This window comes from Conger conger, chromosome 4 (genome assembly GCF_963514075.1).
Source record: "Conger conger chromosome 4, fConCon1.1, whole genome shotgun sequence".
Classification (NCBI taxonomy): Eukaryota; Metazoa; Chordata; class Actinopteri; order Anguilliformes; family Congridae; genus Conger; species Conger conger.
This window is the reverse complement of record NC_083763.1, coordinates 27,171,732-27,194,237: the sequence shown is the minus strand read 5'-3', so window position 1 is coordinate 27,194,237 and position 22,506 is coordinate 27,171,732. Positions and strand designations below refer to the sequence as shown.

The 22,506-nt window shown below is 43.1% G+C and overlaps 1 protein-coding gene across 1 annotated transcript in view; it reads right to left on the bottom strand.

Moving 5' to 3' along the window:
* Nucleotides 1-646: 646 nt before the first annotated feature.
* The window catches only part of odad2 (outer dynein arm docking complex subunit 2), a 49,722-nt gene continuing 27,862 nt past the window's right edge, over nt 647-22,506 (bottom strand). Inside the window, exons 15-19 of the mRNA XM_061240616.1 lie at nt 19,186-19,428; nt 16,322-16,436; nt 9,785-9,973; nt 8,994-9,215; nt 647-963 (exon numbers count right to left, since the gene is read on the bottom strand). Coding sequence (XP_061096600.1) covers nt 850-963; nt 8,994-9,215; nt 9,785-9,973; nt 16,322-16,436; nt 19,186-19,428 — 883 coding nt within the window. The 3' untranslated portion in view covers nt 647-849. The remainder of the gene's footprint in view (nt 964-8,993; nt 9,216-9,784; nt 9,974-16,321; nt 16,437-19,185; nt 19,429-22,506) is intronic.

Here is a 22,506-nt window from a genome sequence, read left to right as displayed (position 1 = left end):
TAAAGATTATGCTATTTGTCCATTACTTTTGGTCCCACAAACTATGGATCACCCAGTATGAAAGTAAATACCCTCAAATTGAAGTGGAAAATGCTATGAAATACTATGAATTATTAATGAAATCATTTCTGATTATACCGGGCCTTACATACCTGTATGTTCATCAATGGGTTTTCTGTAAGTGAATTATTTCCTGTGAAGCATCACAGTCAATGTAATTATAAAAAAACTTTTTTTCATTCATTTGTAATAATAACAAATGTAGAAATTAACACACAGACACACCACACACAGACAGGAACACCAATGTAATGATATATTTGATTTTTAAATGTGCTGCAAGGTTTCTGAATGTAATACAACCAGATGTGGGGCTTGATTAGATATTAATCTTTCACAAGGATTTAATACAGTCTTTGAGCAGACGACTTGCACTCAGAGCTGCTCCACAGAAAGGAAATCGTATAGCACTTGGCATGGGCACAAACAGAAGAAGAAAGCATTTATTGTTATTATTAAATCAGACACTGAGAAGAAATAAAATCTGAGGCGGATGGAGTCTTTTATTAAAGTCTGTATGAAATCCAAATGAAATAATCGCTCAAAATGTATCGGCAGGATTTTCCAAAAAACGTTTCCTGCTATTACATGCTCAGTGACATGAATATATTGATGCGTGCACATATCCCTCCGGTTCTGCACGTTTAGCTTTGGTTACGATCTATAGGAAGATGTCTGCAACGTGGTCTCTGAACGAGCTGCTTACCAAACCCTTCGGAGGCGATGGACTGTCACAGAAGTACTCGCAGAAGCCAAGTTGGTGTGAACATTTTTTTTTTTTTTTTTTCTTTAACCGTATCTGGCTTTTTCATTGGCCATGGCCAGTCGCCGAATGTTTGCCACACACCCGGCCGCCGCTTCCTGTAAAACCTCGTCCGTGGATCCCATCATGGCCAGGAGGAGCTGCCCCAGAGAAACGAGAGGAGAAAAAAACAAGCTCTTAACAGGCTGCGGTGAGTCTACCAGGCTCATTCATATAAAACATCCTCTCACCCTTCACAGGTATTTGCCTTATTTCGGTGTTCGTTTAAATAGCATGGCAGCAAATACTGCATATTTACTGTGACATTAAATTGCAGGCTGCAATAGCTTCGTATCTGTTACCTATTTTGGATCCAAGAGGTATGATTTAGTATACGCTACAGCCACAAGCACGCGCTACCTAAAAGTTTGCTCAGTTGAAAGTGTTTGGCTAACAGAAAGCCATGGGCATTAAAACATGAACAGGAACCACCCAAATTGACAGCCCACTGTTGCAAAGATCACATTACAGTATATCCGAGTATTACAGGTTTGTACAATAAGCCTTTTTGTCTCGCTGCAGAACACGATTTTTTCTCCCTCCAGAAATTACATTTTTAAGAACACGCTACATAAAATGAATTGCATTACAATTATTTTTATTGTGTTTAAAAGAGTCCTTATTATACTGTCAGATATCATGAGCCCAAAAAAGAACTGCCAAGGATACATTACGGCTATGGTACACCCGTCTTTTTTTACCCTTAGAGTGCATCAAGTCCGTGGTGAGCTGCGGGCTCAAATGAAAATAAACACAAATTCAGGCACACAAAAAAAATAAAAAATACAGTCTGGCATGGAAAGCATTTTAAATTTGTTCAATGTGTTCCTCTATGAAATCACAATGTTGTGCCATTGAACCCTCTTAAGCAACACGGACAATTCCCTTCCGAGGTAGTCTGTGGTACATCAGTAATGACCTTAAAGTGGCAAACTACTTGGCCGTCGTTTAATTCAATCTGCTCTTGCCTGTGCTCAAGTTATTGAGTGGAGCCTCTGTTTCTCCAGTGAAGTCCTCTGCTTGCTTTAGTGTCTTACGATGACGGAGGGACTATGGGTATTGTTCACGACTCAGTCGGTCAGGAAGTGCATCTCTCTCCCTGGACCAGATGTCCAGCCAGGGAGGAAGCACTGGGATCCATCCATCTTTCACAACACGTTTAAAGGAGTTAGGGCACAGAGCCTGTTTGGCATGTTTTTTAATATAAAAAAAGTATTTAAGAAGGTATAACACATCTGAGGCGATTCAACGCGGCTTTAAAAAGGAAGCCACACAGAGGCTGGAACAAATTTTCACCTGGAACAAGACAGCGTTTCGCCAACACGGAAGGCAAAAGGCGTTTTCCTCTTAAACCTAACATTTATTAACGTGCATTTTGTGCCACTCTAAGCTTACATTATGCCACAGGCACTCTAAACAGATTTAAAAAAACAACACAGGGTTGCAAGCTAATGCACTGCGGTGGCAGAAACATACAGCCCCCTCAGACAAGTCCCTTTTGTGAAAATGGAGGATGCTTGAAAAGTGCCAAAAACAGCCTTTTGCCAACCTCACAGCATGTTATTCAGACTCAGCCAAATAAGAGCTCCTGAAGCACAGCTAAGGCTAAGATAAGCGCGTCTCTCTTTGCATTTTTTTCCAAATTTCATCCCAGCTGGGAGCTCAAAGGCTATAATACGACTCTTGTTAGAGATTCTCGAACCTCTGTAGCGTGATAGCCCTGGAGTCTCGTTCGAAAAATTAACCCAGAATCCCGAACGCTGTGCTGCGGTGCCTCCGGGGGTGGGTGTTGTGGACCGGGCTCTGCGGTTCTGGAGGCGGTATGGGGAGGCCCGTACGTCAGAACCAGGGAATGGCGGCGCGGTGTTGGGGCAGGCAGGAGGCGGGTCTGCTTCTTCCTGCGAAACGGGTCCTGAATCCCCCGCTGAGGTTTCCTCCCTGTCTGGCAGCCGTGACCCAGCCCAGCGGACCTTCCTGTGGTTCGGGCTCCTCTCTCCCACAAACAGGCCCGGTTTGCAGAGTCCTGCACCGCAGGAGAGGCCGAGACCAGTCAAGGTAAACAGTGCTCCCAGGGGCCTCTGGGAAGCCAGTTAGATTTAGCCGCTCTCTCTGAAAAACACGCCGTTCAAATCTCCTGACTAGACCCTGTATTTGTATTTGCTCCATTTGGAGCAAAACTTGACTTCAGCCTTGACGGAAATCTATAGCCAACTCTTAGGCTTAGCACTTCAGATTAAATTTCCAATGTCCTTTGGCAGATAGAGTCTAACACCACACGCTTGTGTCTTGTAGAAACAAATCTGGAAGCGGTTTTATTACAGTGGAGTTATCTTTTCCCTGTATCTGAACCTTAAAATATGTAAGAGGGCACAGTGTGACTCAGAGGAAACATTTCAGTGAGTCGCCACTTAGCACATCTAACTGCATTCTTATTTTTTACCGTCTCGCTCAATGACACTCACAATCTGAATACAGAGGCAGCTGCCTGTATGGCTATCAGAATTAGAATAGGCCAAATATACTAATGAAAATCCAAAGGACAGAATAGATGCAAATGGTATTTATGTACTTTCTATGTATTAATAGAGCACTTTCAATTATACCATTGTCTGGGTAAATAGACTCTGATTAGATGCTATGTGGTGATTAAATACATGTACTCATTCAACGTTTTACAAGTATTCCAGGTGAAGTCTAATCACCATTCTAAATTCATACGCTGCCTGTGGTTTACTGCAAGGAGACCCAAAGCCATCAGTGTGATACCGATTAGAATGTTGTTGTTTTTTATTGACCATGACTTTCTCGTGCCAATAAAGCTATTGGATTTAAAAATTGTGAACTGGCATATATAATAATATACACTCTATTAGGCATTTATTAGACTTATTTTTTAGACTTATTAAGTCTTCTGCTGCTGTAGCCTATCCACTTATCCACTTAGGTATGATGTGTTCAGGGGTGCTCTTCTGCATAATGTGTGCTTATTTGTGTTACTGTCACCTTCCTGTCAGCTTTGACCAGTCTGGCCCAAAGTCACTTAGATCACACTTCTTCCCAGTTCTGACATTTGGTATGAAAAACAGCTGAACCTGCATGCGTTTATGCATTTAATTGCTGCCACATGAATGGCTGATTAAATATTTGCATTAACAAGCTGGTGTACAGGTCTACCTAATAAAGTTCTTGGTGCGTGTATATACACTAGGTATTTATTAAACTTATTTTTTAGACTTCTACTGCTGTTGGCTATCCACAACATGCGTTGTGTGTTCAGAGATGCTCTTCTGCATACCACTGTTGTAATGTGTGGTATCCCGAAGAGCATCTCTGAACACACAACGCATCATAACTCTAAGGCATTTCTGCCTGCAGAACTGCTGCTCATTCAATTTCTTTCTGTTTTCTGCACCATTCTCAAATGTTCAGCACCATTCACCATTCTTGCAAACTCTAGAGACTAGTGTGCGTGAAAATCCCAGGAGATCAGCAGTTTCTGAGATCACCCTGTCTGCCACCAAGAATAGTCAAGTCACTTAGATCACATTTTTTCCCATTCTGATGGTTGATGTGAACATTAACTGAAGCTCCAGACCTGTATCTACATGATTGTATGCATTGCATTGTTGCCACACAATTGGCTGATGAGATAACCGCAGGAATAAATAGGTGTAATAAAGTAAAGCTGTTCCTAATAAAGTGCTCAGTGAGTGTATGTACACAGCTAAAAGCAAATTTCTTCCTGAATGAAAATCATTGCCAGTTGAAATATCATCACAGTTTATAAATGATAATAAAAAGTGAAAGTACTGAGTCTCTCTCAGGATATGCTCTCAAAATTTCTCAAAGACACCTAAAATGAGGAAGACAAAAAGAATGCCAAAAGCTAGCTTGCGCATACCAAAAAAAACTATCTTTAACATTGGACAGCTTATCAAAGGGCAGGCTAATGTTCCCGTGATTGTTGCCAGGTCACATAATGACTTTGCAACAGTTACTTTGTTTCAAACGTTTATTTGGCACCACTGTATTTTTGGCCATATGTGCACAATACGATTTAGATCCAGCAACATTCTTTTCATTCTGCAGGCCTAAATTCTGAGGCCTAAATACAATCTGTTAATTTTATGTTTCGCTTAAGTGGACCGTGTTGCTATGTGGGCAATACATTTATCATTTAGTCATTCACATTCAGATGCAGTATTGCTTGTGGTTTCATTCCTGAATTCAAGATTATAATTTCGCTATCCAGTATAATACTGTATGACTGCATTTTGTGGAAATGATGTTGAAAACAAACATAGCTTTATTCAATAATAATATATCTGCTTGAAATTTTGGAATATATTTTCTTAACACAAATTCTATTCCTTTAAATGCCTTAAAAACATAGAGAACAGGAGAAGTAAGAACATGAAGGAGTGCACAGGAGTAACAAACGTTTTTCTCATTTACGTCTGAGTCCTAAAATACATACCAGGAGCTGGCAGCGGTCGTTTTCTGGAATACCTTCAGTTGAAAATGACCAATAATTACCATCTGCATTTTGTAATTTACAACAATTTACTTCACAAAGCTTTTCTTATGAAAAGGGTCCTTTAATACAAAAATCTGGCTAAAGTTGTCTCCTAGGATTTATGCTTTCAGCAAACAATCCCCAGTCCTCTGGAAGCCATGTAAAGCCGAGGGGAGAGCGTGTTGATTTTGTAGCGAGGGGGGAAAAAATAAAGCCCATCCTTGTCGAGCTGTGAGATACCAAGTGTACATGTCAAATCAAACTGGAAGGCAATTAATCTCAGGTCCTTTCAGTTCCACGACGGTGCATGCTTCCCCTGAGATGGCAGCCCGTGAGACCGGCCCCTGTGCGAGCCTTGTTCTTAAAGTCTGAGGCGCGTCCTCAAAGGAACCGGCGAACATGATTCTGTTAAACCAGGGGATCGCGTGACGTGAACCGCGACAACTGTGAAAACATGTTTCCGAATACTTTGCTCTCACAGAGCATGGAGAAGTGAGTGAGGTACACTGAGTGTATTGAGGAGCATAGCACCTTCCAACTGTAAAATATCTTTGTGTTAAATTGCTACCCTGCTGTAAAATCTAGCCATGCCATCTTGACCAGCTTGAAAACTGAGCTGGTCAAAGTTGGTCATAAGTTGGTCTAGCTGGGTATGAGCTGGTTGACCAGCATGGCCAAGCCTGGTCATAAAGCTGGTCAACCTGGGTATGAGCTAGTCAAACAGCTTGTGCTGGTAGCTTGTTGGGGCTTGAGCTGGTGAAACTACGTCAAGCTGGCAGCTGGTCTGAACTGGTCAACAAGCTAAAACATGTCGAGCTGGGAGCTGCTCTGAACTGGTCGAAAAGCTAAACCATGTCGAGCTGGGAGCTGGTCTGAACTGGTCAACAAGCTAAAACATGTCGAGCTGGGAGCTGGTCTGAACTGGTCGACAAGCTAAACCATGTCGAGCTGGGAGCTGGTCTGAACTGGTCGACAAGCTAAACCATGTCGAGCTGGGAGCTGGTCTGAACTGGTCAACAAGCTAAACCATGTCAGGCTGGGAGCTGGTCTTTTTCAGCAGGATACAGCTCAGGGCTATACAGGTATCTTCACATCTCTGGTCAGTATTATATTTGCACTTATATCAAAGGGAAAGGGTAGAAGAGAACAGTGCATAGCAGTTCTGCATGTAGCTCAGAAATCTCCTTGAATTATACTGTAGTATTATTTGGACATGCTAAAGATGCAGCGACAAGAAAAAAAATAGCAAGTCAGACAGGTCACTAATGTGTTTTCCAGTGTAAAATGCTTTCTTTTCGATGCTTAATTTCCACTCCTAAGCTTAGGGGACAGAGTTATACACCATTAAGAATTGTGGGGAGGAAAGTTTCTTACCGAACAGAACGCTGAGAGAAGGCATGTGCTCATTGGAAATCATTATACTGCCAGTGTGTGTGTGCATGTTTTGAGAGCTTTTCAAGGCAAAAAAGTTTTTTTGAAATACTGTTGCAATAATACCAGACCCGGTCTTGAATTTTACACCCAAGCATAAATTAGGTGGAGAGACAGAAAGAACCCAGCATCGGTTCTTGATAAACGTGTTAAACGATCTCTAAAACTTTAGGAAATATTGTTTTAACACATTTTGTGCCATACCAGGACATATATCAAGAGCAGGATGTATAACTGGACTGACTTCACCTCTAAAAATGACAAGCTCTCCTGTTGTAATGCTTCCTTAGGGTCAGACAGGAATGAATCATTTCTCAGCACGAAGCCAGCCCTAATATGATAATAACTTGCATTTCAGCACTTCCTATTAAAAATGAATTGAAAAGAGTCTGACAGGCTATTTAACGAGGCCATTTAAAACCCCCAAAATACATTCTGGATTGGTGCTGAAACACTGTGCTGGTACATTAATAATGAAAATTGATAAGAAAGAGTTTTACTGCAACACTGCAGAACACCTACAATATGGACAATTTGGTAAATAAATAAATAAATAAATAAGTCCAAAATACTGGCTGCCCAGTAATTTGTCATGTCTTGACCTAAAAACATTCTGCTGAACAACTTTCGCAAATTGAACATAACTCCTTTTGGAACAGCCAATGCTCAGTTCAGCTACCAATTACGGGTGGTGTTGAACCGCATACAACGTAACGACAGATCGTGCTGAAGTGCACCATTAAAGGAACATGGGAATTAATATTTGGCTGCAACTGTAGAACCACTTCAGAATTCATAAAGCAGAAGCATAATTCCAAAGCGGTCAGTACATTTAAAAAAATAATAATGCTTTGAGGAGTCACAAATGAAATTGTACACTTGAAATGTCGGTTACTGAATTAGCAAATCAGTTCAAAGCACTATAACATAAACGACTGTTCTATATGCAAAATGCCATCTGATGATAACATCTGCACAATAATATCAGTTGCAAATATAAACACATTTTGCAGAGAAGCAGAAAAATAAATATACTTGCTTCCAATCCAATCCAACTAAAACTAGCATCACATCCTGTGACTAACCATGTCATAACACCTACAGTATGTGTATGCAAAGTGAATGGAGTGTTTACATTAGCTATGCACTCTCAAAGAAAAAATAAACAGTCCCCTGTTAAACCCATTTGTCATACACAATATCACTTTTTGCTCCTAATGTTGATAACCATTTCTATAATTCCCCTTTAAATATTTTTCTAACATTGAAAAAAGTCTTGTATGAAAGCAGTACTCTACTCATTAGCCTTTGCATTATAACTGACATAAATGAATGTTTGAGTGTCCATTTGGCATAATGTATGTGATATTGAAGTTGAAAAGTAAACGTTCTAAACATTTTAGTTTTATTATCATTTCATTGTCTTTAATTCATGTGAAGCAGCCATACAAAAGTTAATATCCTCATTAATAAGGATAATGAACTGTAGTGTTGTTGATTCATGCATTAAAATCAATGGAAACAGCGACGCATTATCAAATGGGCAAAATGGTGAGTCTTGTCACGTTAATGTTCTTTTGGTGTGTTCTTGAAAAGCTTTTGCGAGATTGTCTGAGAGCAGGTCTTTCTGTTACCATGACGCTCTCATTTGCGGACATCGCCATCAGCCTTTCCTTAATGCCTCAAACATGTTAGCACAGCTCTTTGCTTTCATGGTCAAACGTGAGTCATAGCAACAGTTGCCCAAGAGACAGTCTTTGGAATGGTTTTGTAATGGCATCTGTGGCCTACAAGAGAAGTGGCACTTTGCACACACTGAGATGTTGACTTTCCTGAATTCCCATGACTGCTAGAAAATGCAGTTGCGTTTCCGCACAGGATAAAACAAGCCTTGTTTCAGCTGAGTCTGTCAAAGGCTCTGAAAATAGGTCCCAATTTCAGTTTAATACCGATGTTTTTGGACCGCATATAAACAAAGCTAGTGTGATTACTGGCCTCATAGTCCATTGTGTGTGTATGAGTGTGTACACTCCAAATGCTATATTTGCGCTCATGTTAGTGTGTGGAGACATAGATGGTTTGATATGGAATGGGAGCAGAAATCCAGAGCATGAGCGAGTGGGTATTGTGGACCGCTCCCTCAATCACAACCGTCTTCCCACCCCGCACGTGCTGTGACCGTACCTTGACCACGCCGTGCTCGTGCATGGTGATGCAGTTGTCGGGGTCTTTGGAGAGCTGGAACAGGGCCTGGGCGGTCGCCCGGTGCACTGCGGCATCCTGGGACTTCAGGTAGCGCACCAGAGGGGCCACGGCCCCCGCCTCCCCGAACGACACCTTGTTGCTCCCCCACATGCAGCAGCGTGCGATGGCCTCTGCCAAGTGCCGCCGGAGCCTGTCATCCGTCTGCCAAAGGCCAAAGTATCTCGCACGTCACGGAACAGCAAAACAATTTCAACAAAACAATATCCTAGCAATTTATTTCAGCAAAAAACACCCAAAAGCAAATAGCTAACTGCTCAAAGGAGTTCGTTGAGGCTAAGGAAAACGACATGCCAAGACGGGCTGGATGGCCTATGCTCATTATCATACGTTATTATGTTCTTACATTCTTTGGTGAGTCACAGTTTTGCAGTTATCCCTTTATTGTTTTTGGCAGAAAATGACAATAGTTGTTGAGCTTCTCGCAAGCTAACAAATGGATAGAAAAAAACATTCAAATAGTAATTGGTACTTGGTCATTCCTACTTCTTTAAATAGGGAAATTTTATGGAAATATTGACTATTTTTTACAATCAAATTTTCTTTTCACTTTTCAGCTACTTTAGAATGAATTGAAGTGGACGTAATGAATAAATTATGTGGTGTAAATATCAACAGCAGAACCGTCATTTTTTACAGTGCATGAGCAAATGGATCCCTCTGTTTTCTACTTCACTGAGTGTGATAGGCCTGCAGTGCTGCTGCTCTCTCACCGTATTGGTCAGTTTGGCCAGCATGGGGACCACTCCGTGATCGGTGATGACCGCCAGGTTTTCCTCGTCCTTGGCTATTTTGGCGATGGCGGCGCACACGCTGGCCAGCACTTCCCCGTCCGTCGATTTCAGCAGATTGACGATCAGCTCCAGTCCGCCAACGAAGGAGCGCACCATTTCTCCTGCGTCCTAGAGGGGAGGTTGCCAATTAGTCTGTGCTCTGCATCTGGGAAAAATTGTATAATACTGTGGCCCCCATTCAACATTAACGGCAAAATCTTTTCAACTTAAATTTTAGCAACAATATCCCTTTATTTCAACAAAAAACACCCAAAACAAATTGCTCTGCCCTTAGAAATAGCTAACTGCTGAAAGGAGTTACTTGAGGCTAAGGAAAATTACATGCCAAGATGTGCTGGATGGCCTTTGCTCACCATTAGACATTATTATGTTCTTACGTTCTTTGGTAAATCACAGTTTTGCTGTTTTGTGCCTGTATCAGAGTTTCAATTACAACAATCAAACTTCTTCAACAATCAAAACCTCATCATTTTGGTAGATAGAAGAATGTAATCACTAAAAATGAACACAATAATTACACAAAGTAATCACAGAATGATTTAGATTACCGCTGATGCTATAGTACATCATCAATTTTCCTAAAAGTATTCTGGGCAAGGCTGTGTTTTTGAGATGAAGCCTGAGCCACAGCCTCTGGTTGTGGATTCAGGCAAGGGGAGAGGAGGCAGCAGTGCCTATCGGCGTGAAGGTCAGCACCTCCCGTTAATGCCAATAGATCTCACGGGTATCCACACTTTTGTCATGAGAATATACAGTGCAGTCTACAGTATGTTTTTGGACAGTTGGTACAATTTCTGTCCTTTTGGCTCTGTAGTCCAGCACATTGGATCTCAAATTTGAGGCCTATGTCTCTGACCGTTTTTTTATTTTTTATTTCTTCATGATGATAGGATGATTATGCACTGAGAAAAATGGCCTTGTCATATCGTCCAAAATCAGGTTTTGAGAAAATTGAAAATTGAAAATTATAGATAAATAGTAAATAATGATACTTATTACACCATACACATGGCGTAATCAATCAAAGGGTGGTATCATCCAGTTGAATAGTTGAGAGATGATTTGCAGCAGTAAACGGAAAAAATGTATAAAAATGTGATTTTTTCAGTGGAACAGAACCTTAAAGGGAGGTAGAGTGAGTGTTCAGAGAGGGCAAGGGCGACGTCGGACTGCGGGAGACATGGTCAGGGTGTGGAGCTTTGACAGAAGACGTGCCAGAGGATGAGCTGTGTTTGGAGAGCTGACCCCCCGAAGCAGGGAGAGGAAGCGCTTCCTCAGGAATACTGATGGCTCTGGGGATGGCAGCTGCACCACACTGAGGTCCCTGCCTTTCACAGCCTGGGCATGAACCAAAGCACTGTGAACTGCAGCATCATGAACTGCAGCACTATGAACTGCAGCATTACACATTGCAGCACTATGAACTGCAGCATTATGAACCGCAGCACTATGAACTGCAGCACTATGAACTGCAGCATTATGAACTGCAGCACTATGAACTGCAGCACTATGAACTACAGCATTATGAACTGCAGCACTATGAACTGCAGCAGTATGAACTGCAGCACTATGAACTGCAGCACTATGAACTGCAGCATTATGAACCGCAGAATTATGAACTGCAGCACTATGAACTGCAGCATTATGAACTGCAGCACTATGAACTGCAGCACTATGAACTGCAGCATTATGAACTGCAGCACTCTGAACTGCAACATTATGAACCGCAGAATTATGAACTGCAGCACTATGAACTGCAGCACTATGAACTACAGCATTATGAACTGCAGCACTATGAACTGCAGCATTATGAACTGCAGCACTATGAACTGCAGCACTATGAACTGCAGCATTATGAGCCGCAGAATTATGAACTGCAGCACTATGAACTGCAGCATTATGAACTACAGCACTATGATCTGCAGCACTATGAACTGCAGCACTATGAACTGCAGCATTATGAACTGCAGCACTATGAACTGCAGCATTATGAACCACAGAATTATGAACTGCAGCACTATGAACTGCAGCACTATGAACTGCAGCATCATGAACCGCAGCACTATGAACTGCAGAATTATGAACTGCAGCACTATGAACTGCAGCACTATGAAGCGCAGCCCTGCACAAGCATGAGGTGAAAATTGGTAACACATGATCTGACGCGCACTATTCACTGTAAGTGATGAGGAAAATGATGTGAGCCTATGTATGTACACACTGCTTTCATGATGACCACTAAGGTGCATATGTAATGTCCGTGTCTGTCTATGTAAAGCTGTACTGTTCATATAAGCCATGACCCCAGGATAAAATAATGTATCCAGACTGTAGCTCATGACTGCAGTGCCCTACAACTGAGGCTCTTCACCTCACCAACAGACAGGTCACATCCTCCAACGAGCGACGCCCGTCTAGCCGAACGCCGAGCTTTAGCGAGTTTCCTCCGCGCGCACGCACGCAGGCACACGACCGTCTGCGCACGCATCCGCAGATAAGAGCCACACTGCATCCAGCTGCACTTATGGCGAGCCTCTGTCTGTCATAAATCCACTCTGTAGCTGCTAACTCGAACCAGATGCGTTTTATCTAAATAACTACTGCACCGAGGAATATCGGATTCCACCGCCGTACAGGCGGAATGCACTGTTTAACTCCCGTCGCTGCCCTAGCTGGAGAAATCACCTAAATGGCATGTGTTCGAAAAATTGGCACCGTAAATGTCAGACAAACATTGTCAAACTTTGTTAGCTTTCAATAAGATGTGCCGTCCTCTTTTCCATATGGCGAGCGTACCGTGCATCACTTCTGCCCTGCTCTCGCGCCAGAAAAGTCTGTCTCCTGAACGGTGAAATATGTTTCGGCCCGTTACACCTGCTTGCACACAGCGCTTATTTTCACTCGAGCGCTCTGTCGCGCTGGCGAACCGGGATCCACATCTAACGGCATTTTAAAAACGCCGTTTCCGTATTCAAACGGAAAAGTTGCCTTGAGAAAACCTCAAGAAAGGGGGGAAAACAGAAATGAATGTCAAACGACGGGCAGATATCTGCGGTTCTGTGGCGGGGTCACAGCCGTGTACCGTTTATACGGAGTGAAGGGCGATGTGATGCAATCCAAGGCCGGCAAATGTACACTGTAAAAGAAAAGTAAATAAAAAACACTTCTCATTTCAAAGTTTGTGTTCATTCTGTTGGAAAATTTGAAGTTAAGTGAATTTGAGAAGGCAAGTTATTTAAACTAATTACTGAAACAAGTTCACTTCCCTGCTGTAAAATCCAGCTATACCAGCTTGACCAGCTTGAAAAGTGAGCAGGTCTAGCTGCGTGTGAGCTGTGTATGAGCTGGTCAAGCAGCTAGTGTTTCAAGTGTTTCAACCAGCTACCAGTTGTTTCAAAACCTAGCTTGAGCTGTTTCAGCAGGGTTAACTTGAAATTTTAAGGCAGGACCGACACTGACTTTGTAAAGTTTTTTTTACAGTGTAGCTGGCCTTCTGCCGATCGTTAGCCGTTAATTGTCTGACTCTGGGACGTTGCACAGGGGCTTTCTTTAGGGAATCAGTGTTCATGCAGCAGGAAATTGCTCTCTGTCTCTGACTGTCTGTTTCCAAGTTCGCCAACAGAGTGCAGTGGACTCTGCTTCCCATTAGCGAAAGGTTCATATCGGTTTTCTTTTTTTGGCACTGCTGGCATCAGCACCCACAAAATGGCATCTATAAAAAGCAAAGTGTGATATAGATTATTACATTACATTATTGGCATTTGGCAGACGCTCTTATCCAGAGCGACGTACAACAAAGTGCATACCCATAACCAGGGATAAGTTCGCTGAAAGACCCTAGAGGTAAGTACAATTTCAACTGCTACCTGTACAACAAAGATAAGGACAAGGGCCATTTTTTTTTTTTTTTTTTTTTTTTTTTTTTTTTGAACAAACAAACAAACAGAGCAAAAGTCACCAAAGTTAACTATCCTAACACTGCTTACCTAGCCAACTAAAATACTGATACACAAGTCACAGAGACAACAATTAAGGTTCACAGGGAGGTAGGGAGGGATGGGAAGAGGTGCTGTTTGAAGAGGTGTGTCTTCAGCTTGCGCTTGAAGGTGGGGAGGGATTCTATAGTTCTGACCTCAACGGGGAGTTCGTTCCACCACCGTGGAGCCAGAACAGACAGTAGTCGTGAGCGTGAGGTGGAGGTTCTGAGAGGGGGAGGTGCCAAGCGGCCTGTGGAGGCTGAACGAAGAGGTCTGGCAGGGGTGTAGGGTCTGATGATTTTTTGCAGATAAGCTGGGGAAGACCCTTTAACTGCTTGGAAGGCTAGCACCAATGTTTTGAATTTGATGCGAGCCATGACAGGCAGCCAGTGGAGGGAAGTAAGCAGGGGGGTGACGTGTGAGTATTTGGGAAGGTTAAAGACCAGACGAGCTGCTGCATTCTGGATGAGTTGGAGGGGTCTGATGGCAGAGGCTGGGAGGCCAGCCAAGAGGGAATTGCAGTAGTCCAGGCGGGACAGAACCATCGCTTGGACCAGGAGCTGGGTCGAGTAGGGGGTGAGAAAGGGGCGGATTCTCCGTATGTTGTATAGGAAGAACCTGCAAGACCGGGTCACCGCCGCAATGTTCTCGGAAAGGGACAGTCTGCTGTCCATCACCATGCGAGCCTCTGTCTCGCATGGTGTAGGCCTACTGATGTAAGCAGACAGGATTCTTTCATTTTCAGCCAAAGATAGTTTTTGCAGATTGGAGGTGAAAACTTTAAAGTCCTAATTTCCTGAAAGGTAATATAATCAAGGAAGTGATAATCCTTGAGTACACTCATAAAAATGAGGCAAAGCATAGGACTCACGAATAGCAATTTCTGCACGAACACACACACACACATGCACACTCACACACACTCACACACCCACACACACACAGTCACAAACACACATACTCATACACACTCAAACACACACATTTAGAGACAGAGAAAGAGATACACCGCGTTCCAAATGATTATGCTAATTGTATTTAAGTGTCATAAAGATTACATTTTCCCATTTTCAAGCAATATGGGAAAGAAAAAGGATCTCTCTACTGCCGAAAAGCGTGAAATAGTTCAATGCCTTGGACAAGGTATGAAAACCATAGATATTTCATGAAAACTTAAGCGTGATCATCGTACTGTTAAGAGATTTGTGGCTGATTCAGAGCACACACAGGTTTGTGCAGATAAAGGCACAATGAGGAAGGTTTCTGCCAGACAAAAACATCGGATTAAGAGAGCAGCTGCTAAAATGCCATTACAAAGCAGCAAACAGGTATTTGAAGCTGCTGGTGCCTCTGGAGTCCCGCGAACATCAAGGTGTAGGATCCTCCAGAGGCTTGCAGTTATGCATAAACCTTCTATTCAGCCACCCCTAACCAATGCTCACAAGCAGAAATGGCTGCAGTGGGCCCAGAAATACATGAAGACTAATTTTCAAACAGTCTTATTCACTGATGAGTGCCGTGCAACCCTGGATGGTCCAGATGGATGGAGTAGTGGATGGTTGGTGGATGGCCACCATGTTCAACAAGGCTGCGACGTCAGCAAGGAGGTGGCGGAGTCATGTTTTGGGCCGGAATCATGAGGAGAGAGCTGGTCGGCCCCTTTAGGGTCCCTGAAGGTGTGAAAATGACCTCTGAAAAGTATGTGGAGTTTCTGACTGACCACTTTCTTCCATGGTACAAAAAGAAGAACTGTGTTTTCCGTAACAAAATCATCTTCATGCATGACAATGCACCATCTCATGCTGCAAGGAATACCTCTGCATCATTGGCTGCTATGGACATAAAAGGAGAGAAACTCATGGTGTGGCCCCCATCCTCCCCTGACCTCAACCCTATTGAGAACCTTTGGAGCATCCTCAAGCAAAAAGATCTATGAGGGTGGGAGGCAGTTCACATCCAAACAACAGCTCCGGGAGGCTATTCTGACATCCTGCAAAGAAATTCAAGCAGAAACTCTCCAAAAACTCATAAGTTCAATGGATGCAAGAATTGTGAAGCTGCTATCAAATAAGGGGTCCTATGTTAAAATGTAACTTGACCTGTTAAGATGTTTTTGATTGAAATAGCTTTTGATTTCAGTAAATATGACGTCCTAATGCTGCAAATTCAACAAAGGACCATTTTCAGTTCTTTACAACCTATAAAATGTTTTGAAACTCTGTTGTGTGTAATAATTTGGAACAGTGCATTTTAAGTTTTTTATTTTTGAAAAAAATACTGTTATCATTGGGAGGTTTGTTCAATAACATTCAAATTGTACCCTAACAGTTGATGACTTGAAAATTATGCTGACTGTCATTTGCATGGACTATTTAGGAAAATCTGAGAAAAATATCATTTGCATAATAATTTGGAACACAGTGTATATCATTTTACTCAAAATTTATTCTGTATGTGACAACAAAATAAACTGCCTTACCTTAGCATTCTCAATGCAAGGACAGATGGCCCATGCGGCACTGGCTTGGACATCAGGATTGGGGTTTTTCAGCAGTGACCAGAGCAGGCGAACCCCGTCCAGTTGGTCTATTATTCTGCAGCACAGAGACGAGGACATTCCAGCACCAGCGAAGCATAATTCTCAACATAACACACCGTGAATTTCCACATCCCAGGTTTTTCTGCACAAAAACACACTCTGGTGCACACTGAGTCAGACTGACAGTCAGCGTGGATTATTAGACACCCATATCACACATTAAGGGTCAGAACCTCTTCACTACTGTTTAATACTGTGTAATAGCGTTCACATTTGTTTCACAAACCATTTGAAGCTGAAGCAAGCAGAGACGGTTGTGTTTGCTGCGGAGACAAGAGGGACTTCAAATCAACGGCTGCAGAGACGGATTGACTGATATTTCACCGCGTCTGAGCGGGGTTTACTTAAGCTCGTGCCGTATTTCACGTGGAGCGCGCGGCTGTGGTCAAGGCCTGGGAGCCTGCAGAACAACGCTGCTGAGCGTCCGTAGGCTAGCATAAATAACGCGTAACGCATTTCCCACGTGTGCTCCGCCAACAGGCAGGACATTGAATGCCGTCGTAATTGCTTAAACACTCTCTAATCAAAGCCATGAATGACTGGCCATGAATGAAATCTCATCAGAGAGGTCTCTGCTTCGACCGTCTCTCCTCCGTATAAATCAGTCTGGGACATCATAACGTCAGGTCGGAGTCTGCGGGGTCCTTTAAATCCAGTGCAATGACAAGCCAAACTCAATATTGCCCACAAGTACTATTCTCTTCAGGACAGACAGGTAAGAAGAATTAGGGACAGATGAGATGACTGATGATGGGAAAAGAAATCTTGACGGCAGATATTTCAAATCGTCTTTGGCACATCTGAATGCTGGGTATTCGTCTTAGTATTGAACTCTGCTCAACCAATAGACACTGAACTACCGCCTTAAATTGTATTGAAAATGTCTAAACACACTGGAACAGTCTTTGGTACAAGCTAAAACAATAAAGACGTGATGGAGAGCGTTGCAGAATGCATGTGTTAGCATAGTGTTATTGCTTAGAACAGGCAAAATGGCCCTGAGTGTATTTTTCAAAGGAAAGGTGCTAAACCAAAGGTGAATTAGCATGGATGAACACAGCTGCATACTGTGTGTAGCATCTAGTTTCTGGGCTAAAGAAAACCAGATGGCGAGTCGATCCATCAGCTACTTGAGGAACCGGCTTGCGGTTCTCCTTCACAAACTAAGACGATGTTATGTAGATGGTTTCATAATAGCCCTTTCCTGTATAAACAAACCCCTCTCCATACATAAAAGCAATTTTAAGGCCGAGAGTAAAAGAGGGCCCGTTTGTGAGCGGTACGAATCTGAGGAACTCTAAACGCATTGGGAACAGGCGGATGTCTCGCCCTCGAAGCCTCCCTCCGCAGTGGACGACAGCCCTCTGCTCGAGTGTAGCTCGCTAGCTTAATTTCAGAAACAGCTCTGACCATACTGGTTTAAGGCAGGAAACAATCAAATGTGAACTATGCTAATTGCTCAGCAAACTACTGTACACAATGCTCAAAATAAGTCTCTCCCACAAAATGTAAAAAAAAAATTAAAAAAAAAGTTGTGGAACTTGTGGAAATAACGACTTTCTTTCCATAACTAAGTGTAAATGCGAGAGAAGAGAAAAAAAACCTAAATATATCTTCCTTGGGAAAACATGAATAGCATTTGCCGTAAAACAATTCTCACGCTGAATTGTACCTCTTTTACAGTTAATTGTTTAAAAGGCCTTGTTCCTTCAAATAGCATTTTACTTTCATCTATAAACCTCCATAAATGTATTATTGTTCAGCTCATTGCATTAACTGCAAACTAACAAAATGCACTTGATCATGAAGTTCTTTATTTGCGTCGTGTTAATTAAGAGGGGGACTTTAACTCTATAACAGCCTTGTAAAGGCAATGAAAATCAGATGGCAGGGAACATGCAGTACATTTCTCCTAAAAGACCAGCACAGTATGGGTTATATAAAACATAGCAGCACGTACATGGTAAAGGCTATGGCGGTTCTGAGGGCTTCAACCCCTCGTATAAATCACACATCTGGTAGCCAAGCTCTGGCAATGACCACAGCCCGCTTCTACACATCAGCACTGTATTTTATCAGGGCCACATGTAGCCTGCTGCAGGGTAAGAGTAGCTTTGGTTAGCAGCGCTAAGTGGCATCAGATGCCTTTTGAGAAGGGGTGTCCAATCTTATCCGAAAAGGGCCAGTGTGGGCTGGAGGTTTTTGTTTATAGCCCATTGTTACAACACCTGATTCAACTAATTGACTAATCGTGGTCTTCAAATCAAGACTTCGATTCAGGTCATACCTGGGTCAAATACGTAATCGTTTTGGATTCAAACACCTTTCTATGCTTTACTGAGCTTGTCTGCCCTGCTGAAGGTTTTGAAACAGCTGGTAGCAGGTTGACCAGCTCAGACCAGCTCCCCGCTCAACATGGTTTGACCAGCTCAAGCTATGTTTTCAAACTGGTGGTAGCTGGTCATGGCCGGACTTTACAGCAGGGTGGTGTATTGGAACCTGGTGTATTGAAATACTCTCAAAAAGTGTGAACCCCACTTTCTGGTCCTTTTCTGGTTAGCTCAATTGCAGACCAATCGATCGCAGAACACGACTTAAATCCAAAACAATTACTGTATGTATTGGACCCAGGTCTTAAGTGTTGGGCTACAACAAAAACCTGAACTGAAACAGGCCTATTTGGATAAGTCTAGGCAGCCCTGCTTTAGAGGAACATCTCCACAGGGCCTTGTCACAGGACTTACACCATGTTCTCCGGCTCGGTGGCGCAGGCCCCCACGGCCCTGGTGACGTTGACCAGCAGGGCCCGGTTGGTCCCGGTGAGAAGGCCCACCAGCGGCTCCACGCCGCCCCACTTCCTCACCACGGCCCGGTTGGCGGGTTTCTGGGCGCACTCGCCCAACGCCCCCACCACGTTGACCAGCACCTCCTCCGGCTGGTGGGTCAGCAGGGCCACCAGCATCTCCAGGGCCTTGTGCTCCTGGAACCTGAAACCCGACGGGGCTTGGGTTAGCTCTCGAAGGTCCCGCGCGCCGTTTACGGCGTTTTTACTTACAGGCGGCCAGACTTTTCCCACGCTTCGTCGCACGCCCCGAAACATGCGTGTGCTCCACGGCGGCGAGCTTCTCTTGCGGCTTGGAGAGATTATCCCTCCGCCTCGCCGTGATCCTGCCCTGCCGTCCAGCACTTTACAGTGGGAAGCTACAGTAAACATTTTAAAGGGGATATGATGTGGTTTCAGAAAGCCTCAACAAACCTATGATGTACGGCTCAGTTATACGGCTGTTTCTTATTCACAGTTACGGTTTCTGGCAAACGCAGCTGCAGGCTATTGTAGAAAGTGTCCAAGGTCACTTGGTTTTGGTCGCAGTCCACCGAGAGATTTTCTTGCAAGTAAAAAACGGTAATGAACGGAGAGGCTGCCAAAGTTAACTTACTGGATTCAGCAAAAACAATGTTACTCGTGCGCCGCAGCTGTGCTGTTATCTGCAGCGGGGCTTGGTCTTAATTGCGCACATTAGCTTGGATAAATCGTTGGAGAGCCGCACCTATTTTCGTAAACGCCGATGCCAATGTGAGAAATTACTACGGCAAAAGGAGCTAAATTAGTCCTTGCTTCAAACGCGCCAATTCCACACAGCTGCAAGCATTATTCAACTTTGTCAAAAGATGCTGGAGCCAAGCACGGGCTTCTGTGCAGTCTATTTCTTATCTATCCTGCTCCCTTACCGTGAATCACATCTCATAGCACAGCACATTCAGAGCACCAGCACAATACAACTCTTCCTCTCCATAGGGGGGTGAAAGCATATTTCTCAGGTGCATCGAGACAGCTGGGCTGCAGTCAGTTTCCGAACCCATAAATACCACACGGAAAGCAACACGCAAAACTATCAGCCGGGCACTGATAAAACAGCCTAAACGCATGTGAAGTGTTCTGTACAGTGACATTCACCGTCCACGATGAAAACCCCATCATCTTCTGCAGCGCCCTGCACCAAAGCCCAAATTTATGCAAAGAGGAAGAGGTCCAGACGTTGTTATGATGGATAGTAAATGTGGTTTTGTCTTGAAATTACATGTGTTGGGGAGCTGGGGCAGCTCCCGTCTTATAACCGACTGAGACAGTAGGGGAAATGGTCAGTAGCTGTCACTCGACGACAGGAACCTGACCTCAGACATGGCCATAGGCTGCCGAGTACAAATGCCTTGGCAAAAGAGATTTTCCATCATGAAGCTTTTCTCATCATTAAGATGCTTTTCTTTTTTTCTGTAGCTCCTCGATATGCAATGTGTTCAAGATGGCTTTGCCTTTAGCAAAATTTGTAACTTTCTTACTTGCAAATGACATGAGTGTACTCATAAAAGCATTTTTATGAGAACTTTAAACACTTTTTATCATTTGGACTGTAATGAATCATAGTTATTTGAACGGTTTTACTCCTATAAAACAGGTCTGGTGACAATCTGAAAAACTCTATATATTTAAAAGGCAAGATGCAAGGTTTAAATAAGCACAACTTATTTATGAACGTAATTATATTTTTGCTATCAATCATTTCTCATTTTAATGCATCATTAATCAAGCAAATAGCTCCCATATGCTCCTTCTGGTTTTTGCAGGAGGTCTTGCTGTTAACATCTTGGGAGCCCCTTATGGAAAAGCACGGGATAGATCCATTACACAAAGAAGCACTGTCTGTTATCTGCCACCAAAGCTGCACATGCTGTTCGCGAGCTTTTACAAACCTCCCCATTAATTATCATTGCTGCAAAGTATATTTCAAGCTGATTCTCATCTGGGCGCACAACTGATGTTGAAGTGATCGCAGGCCTTGAACAACACTCCTGGAAGCTCTGTGACTGCTAGCAATTCTCTTCAGCCGGTAATGGCTTGGTCATTTCGCTCCGATGTTTTGCCTGACCTTGACGGTTTCATACGCTATTCAAACAACCCTGGGAGAGCCTGAAAACCAGACCCCTCTCACGAACCGAAGCATGCGCTAAAACATCCGCTTTGAATCGCGCCCGGTTTCTGCCTGCGTACGACGGGCGGCTTCACCGTCCTTTGCACCCACTGGATGCACCATCCACACGTATATATTTTTAAAGAGCACATGGGAAAAAGCGTTAAAAATAAATATTACAAGAGGACACATTCCTTACTTTTTTCTACCCGGATTTTGTCATTTTTAACACCCCTTTAATAAGCATAATAGAACTATTTAGAATTTTGAAGTTTGTTAATGAAGTGTCACCAATTGCTGTTTATACGTGATTAGTGGTATCATAATTATCTGTGCTTTCCTGCATAGCGACATTGTTATTCCAACACGGTAATTACTAAAGAGGCCAAAGGCCCACAATAGTAATAACTGCTACATTTCTCACTGCCACTACAGTTAACTTCGTTTTATCACCTTACCTGAATGCTTCCTGAATGTTTGCTAATCTTGGTGCTTTTATGTAATATTGGGAATGCGTGGAAGGTTCGTTTGGTAGGCAAAGACTGGTAGGAAATCTGAAAGTTTCACTTTGCATTATGCTCTTAACAATAATCTCGACGATGTGCAGGGGGGGGGAAAGTCTGCTTGGGCATTTACGCCTCTGCTCTCCCGTCCTGTGCTTTTGTTTAAACCCAAAGCCATGTGCAGGAGAGAAGGGCCATTTAGTCTTGAACTCTGAGTGAGGAATTCAAGCCAGTTTTATTATTTCAAACTTTAGCATAAGTTCAGCAGTCCACGGAATGTGGGAATAATCTTTTAGACTGGCTTAAATGAATTACTCACCATAATATAAAACTGTAGTGGGTAGGATAAATGACTACATTTATCATGAGCATAGCCGCACCTTTCAAACCAATGAAAAGCTGTTATCTGCCTGGGACCTGCATAGAACATTTTGCGTATGTAAAGTAATGGGACAGACATTTCAAAAGAGATGGCAGAATTATTCAAACAAAAGGTTAGCTTATTCAACTAAAGCCTATACATTTCAAGTCAGTCTTAATCAACAATTACAAGAATTACTCAACCTCATGTCAGTTTGTTGGCTGTGAAAAATAC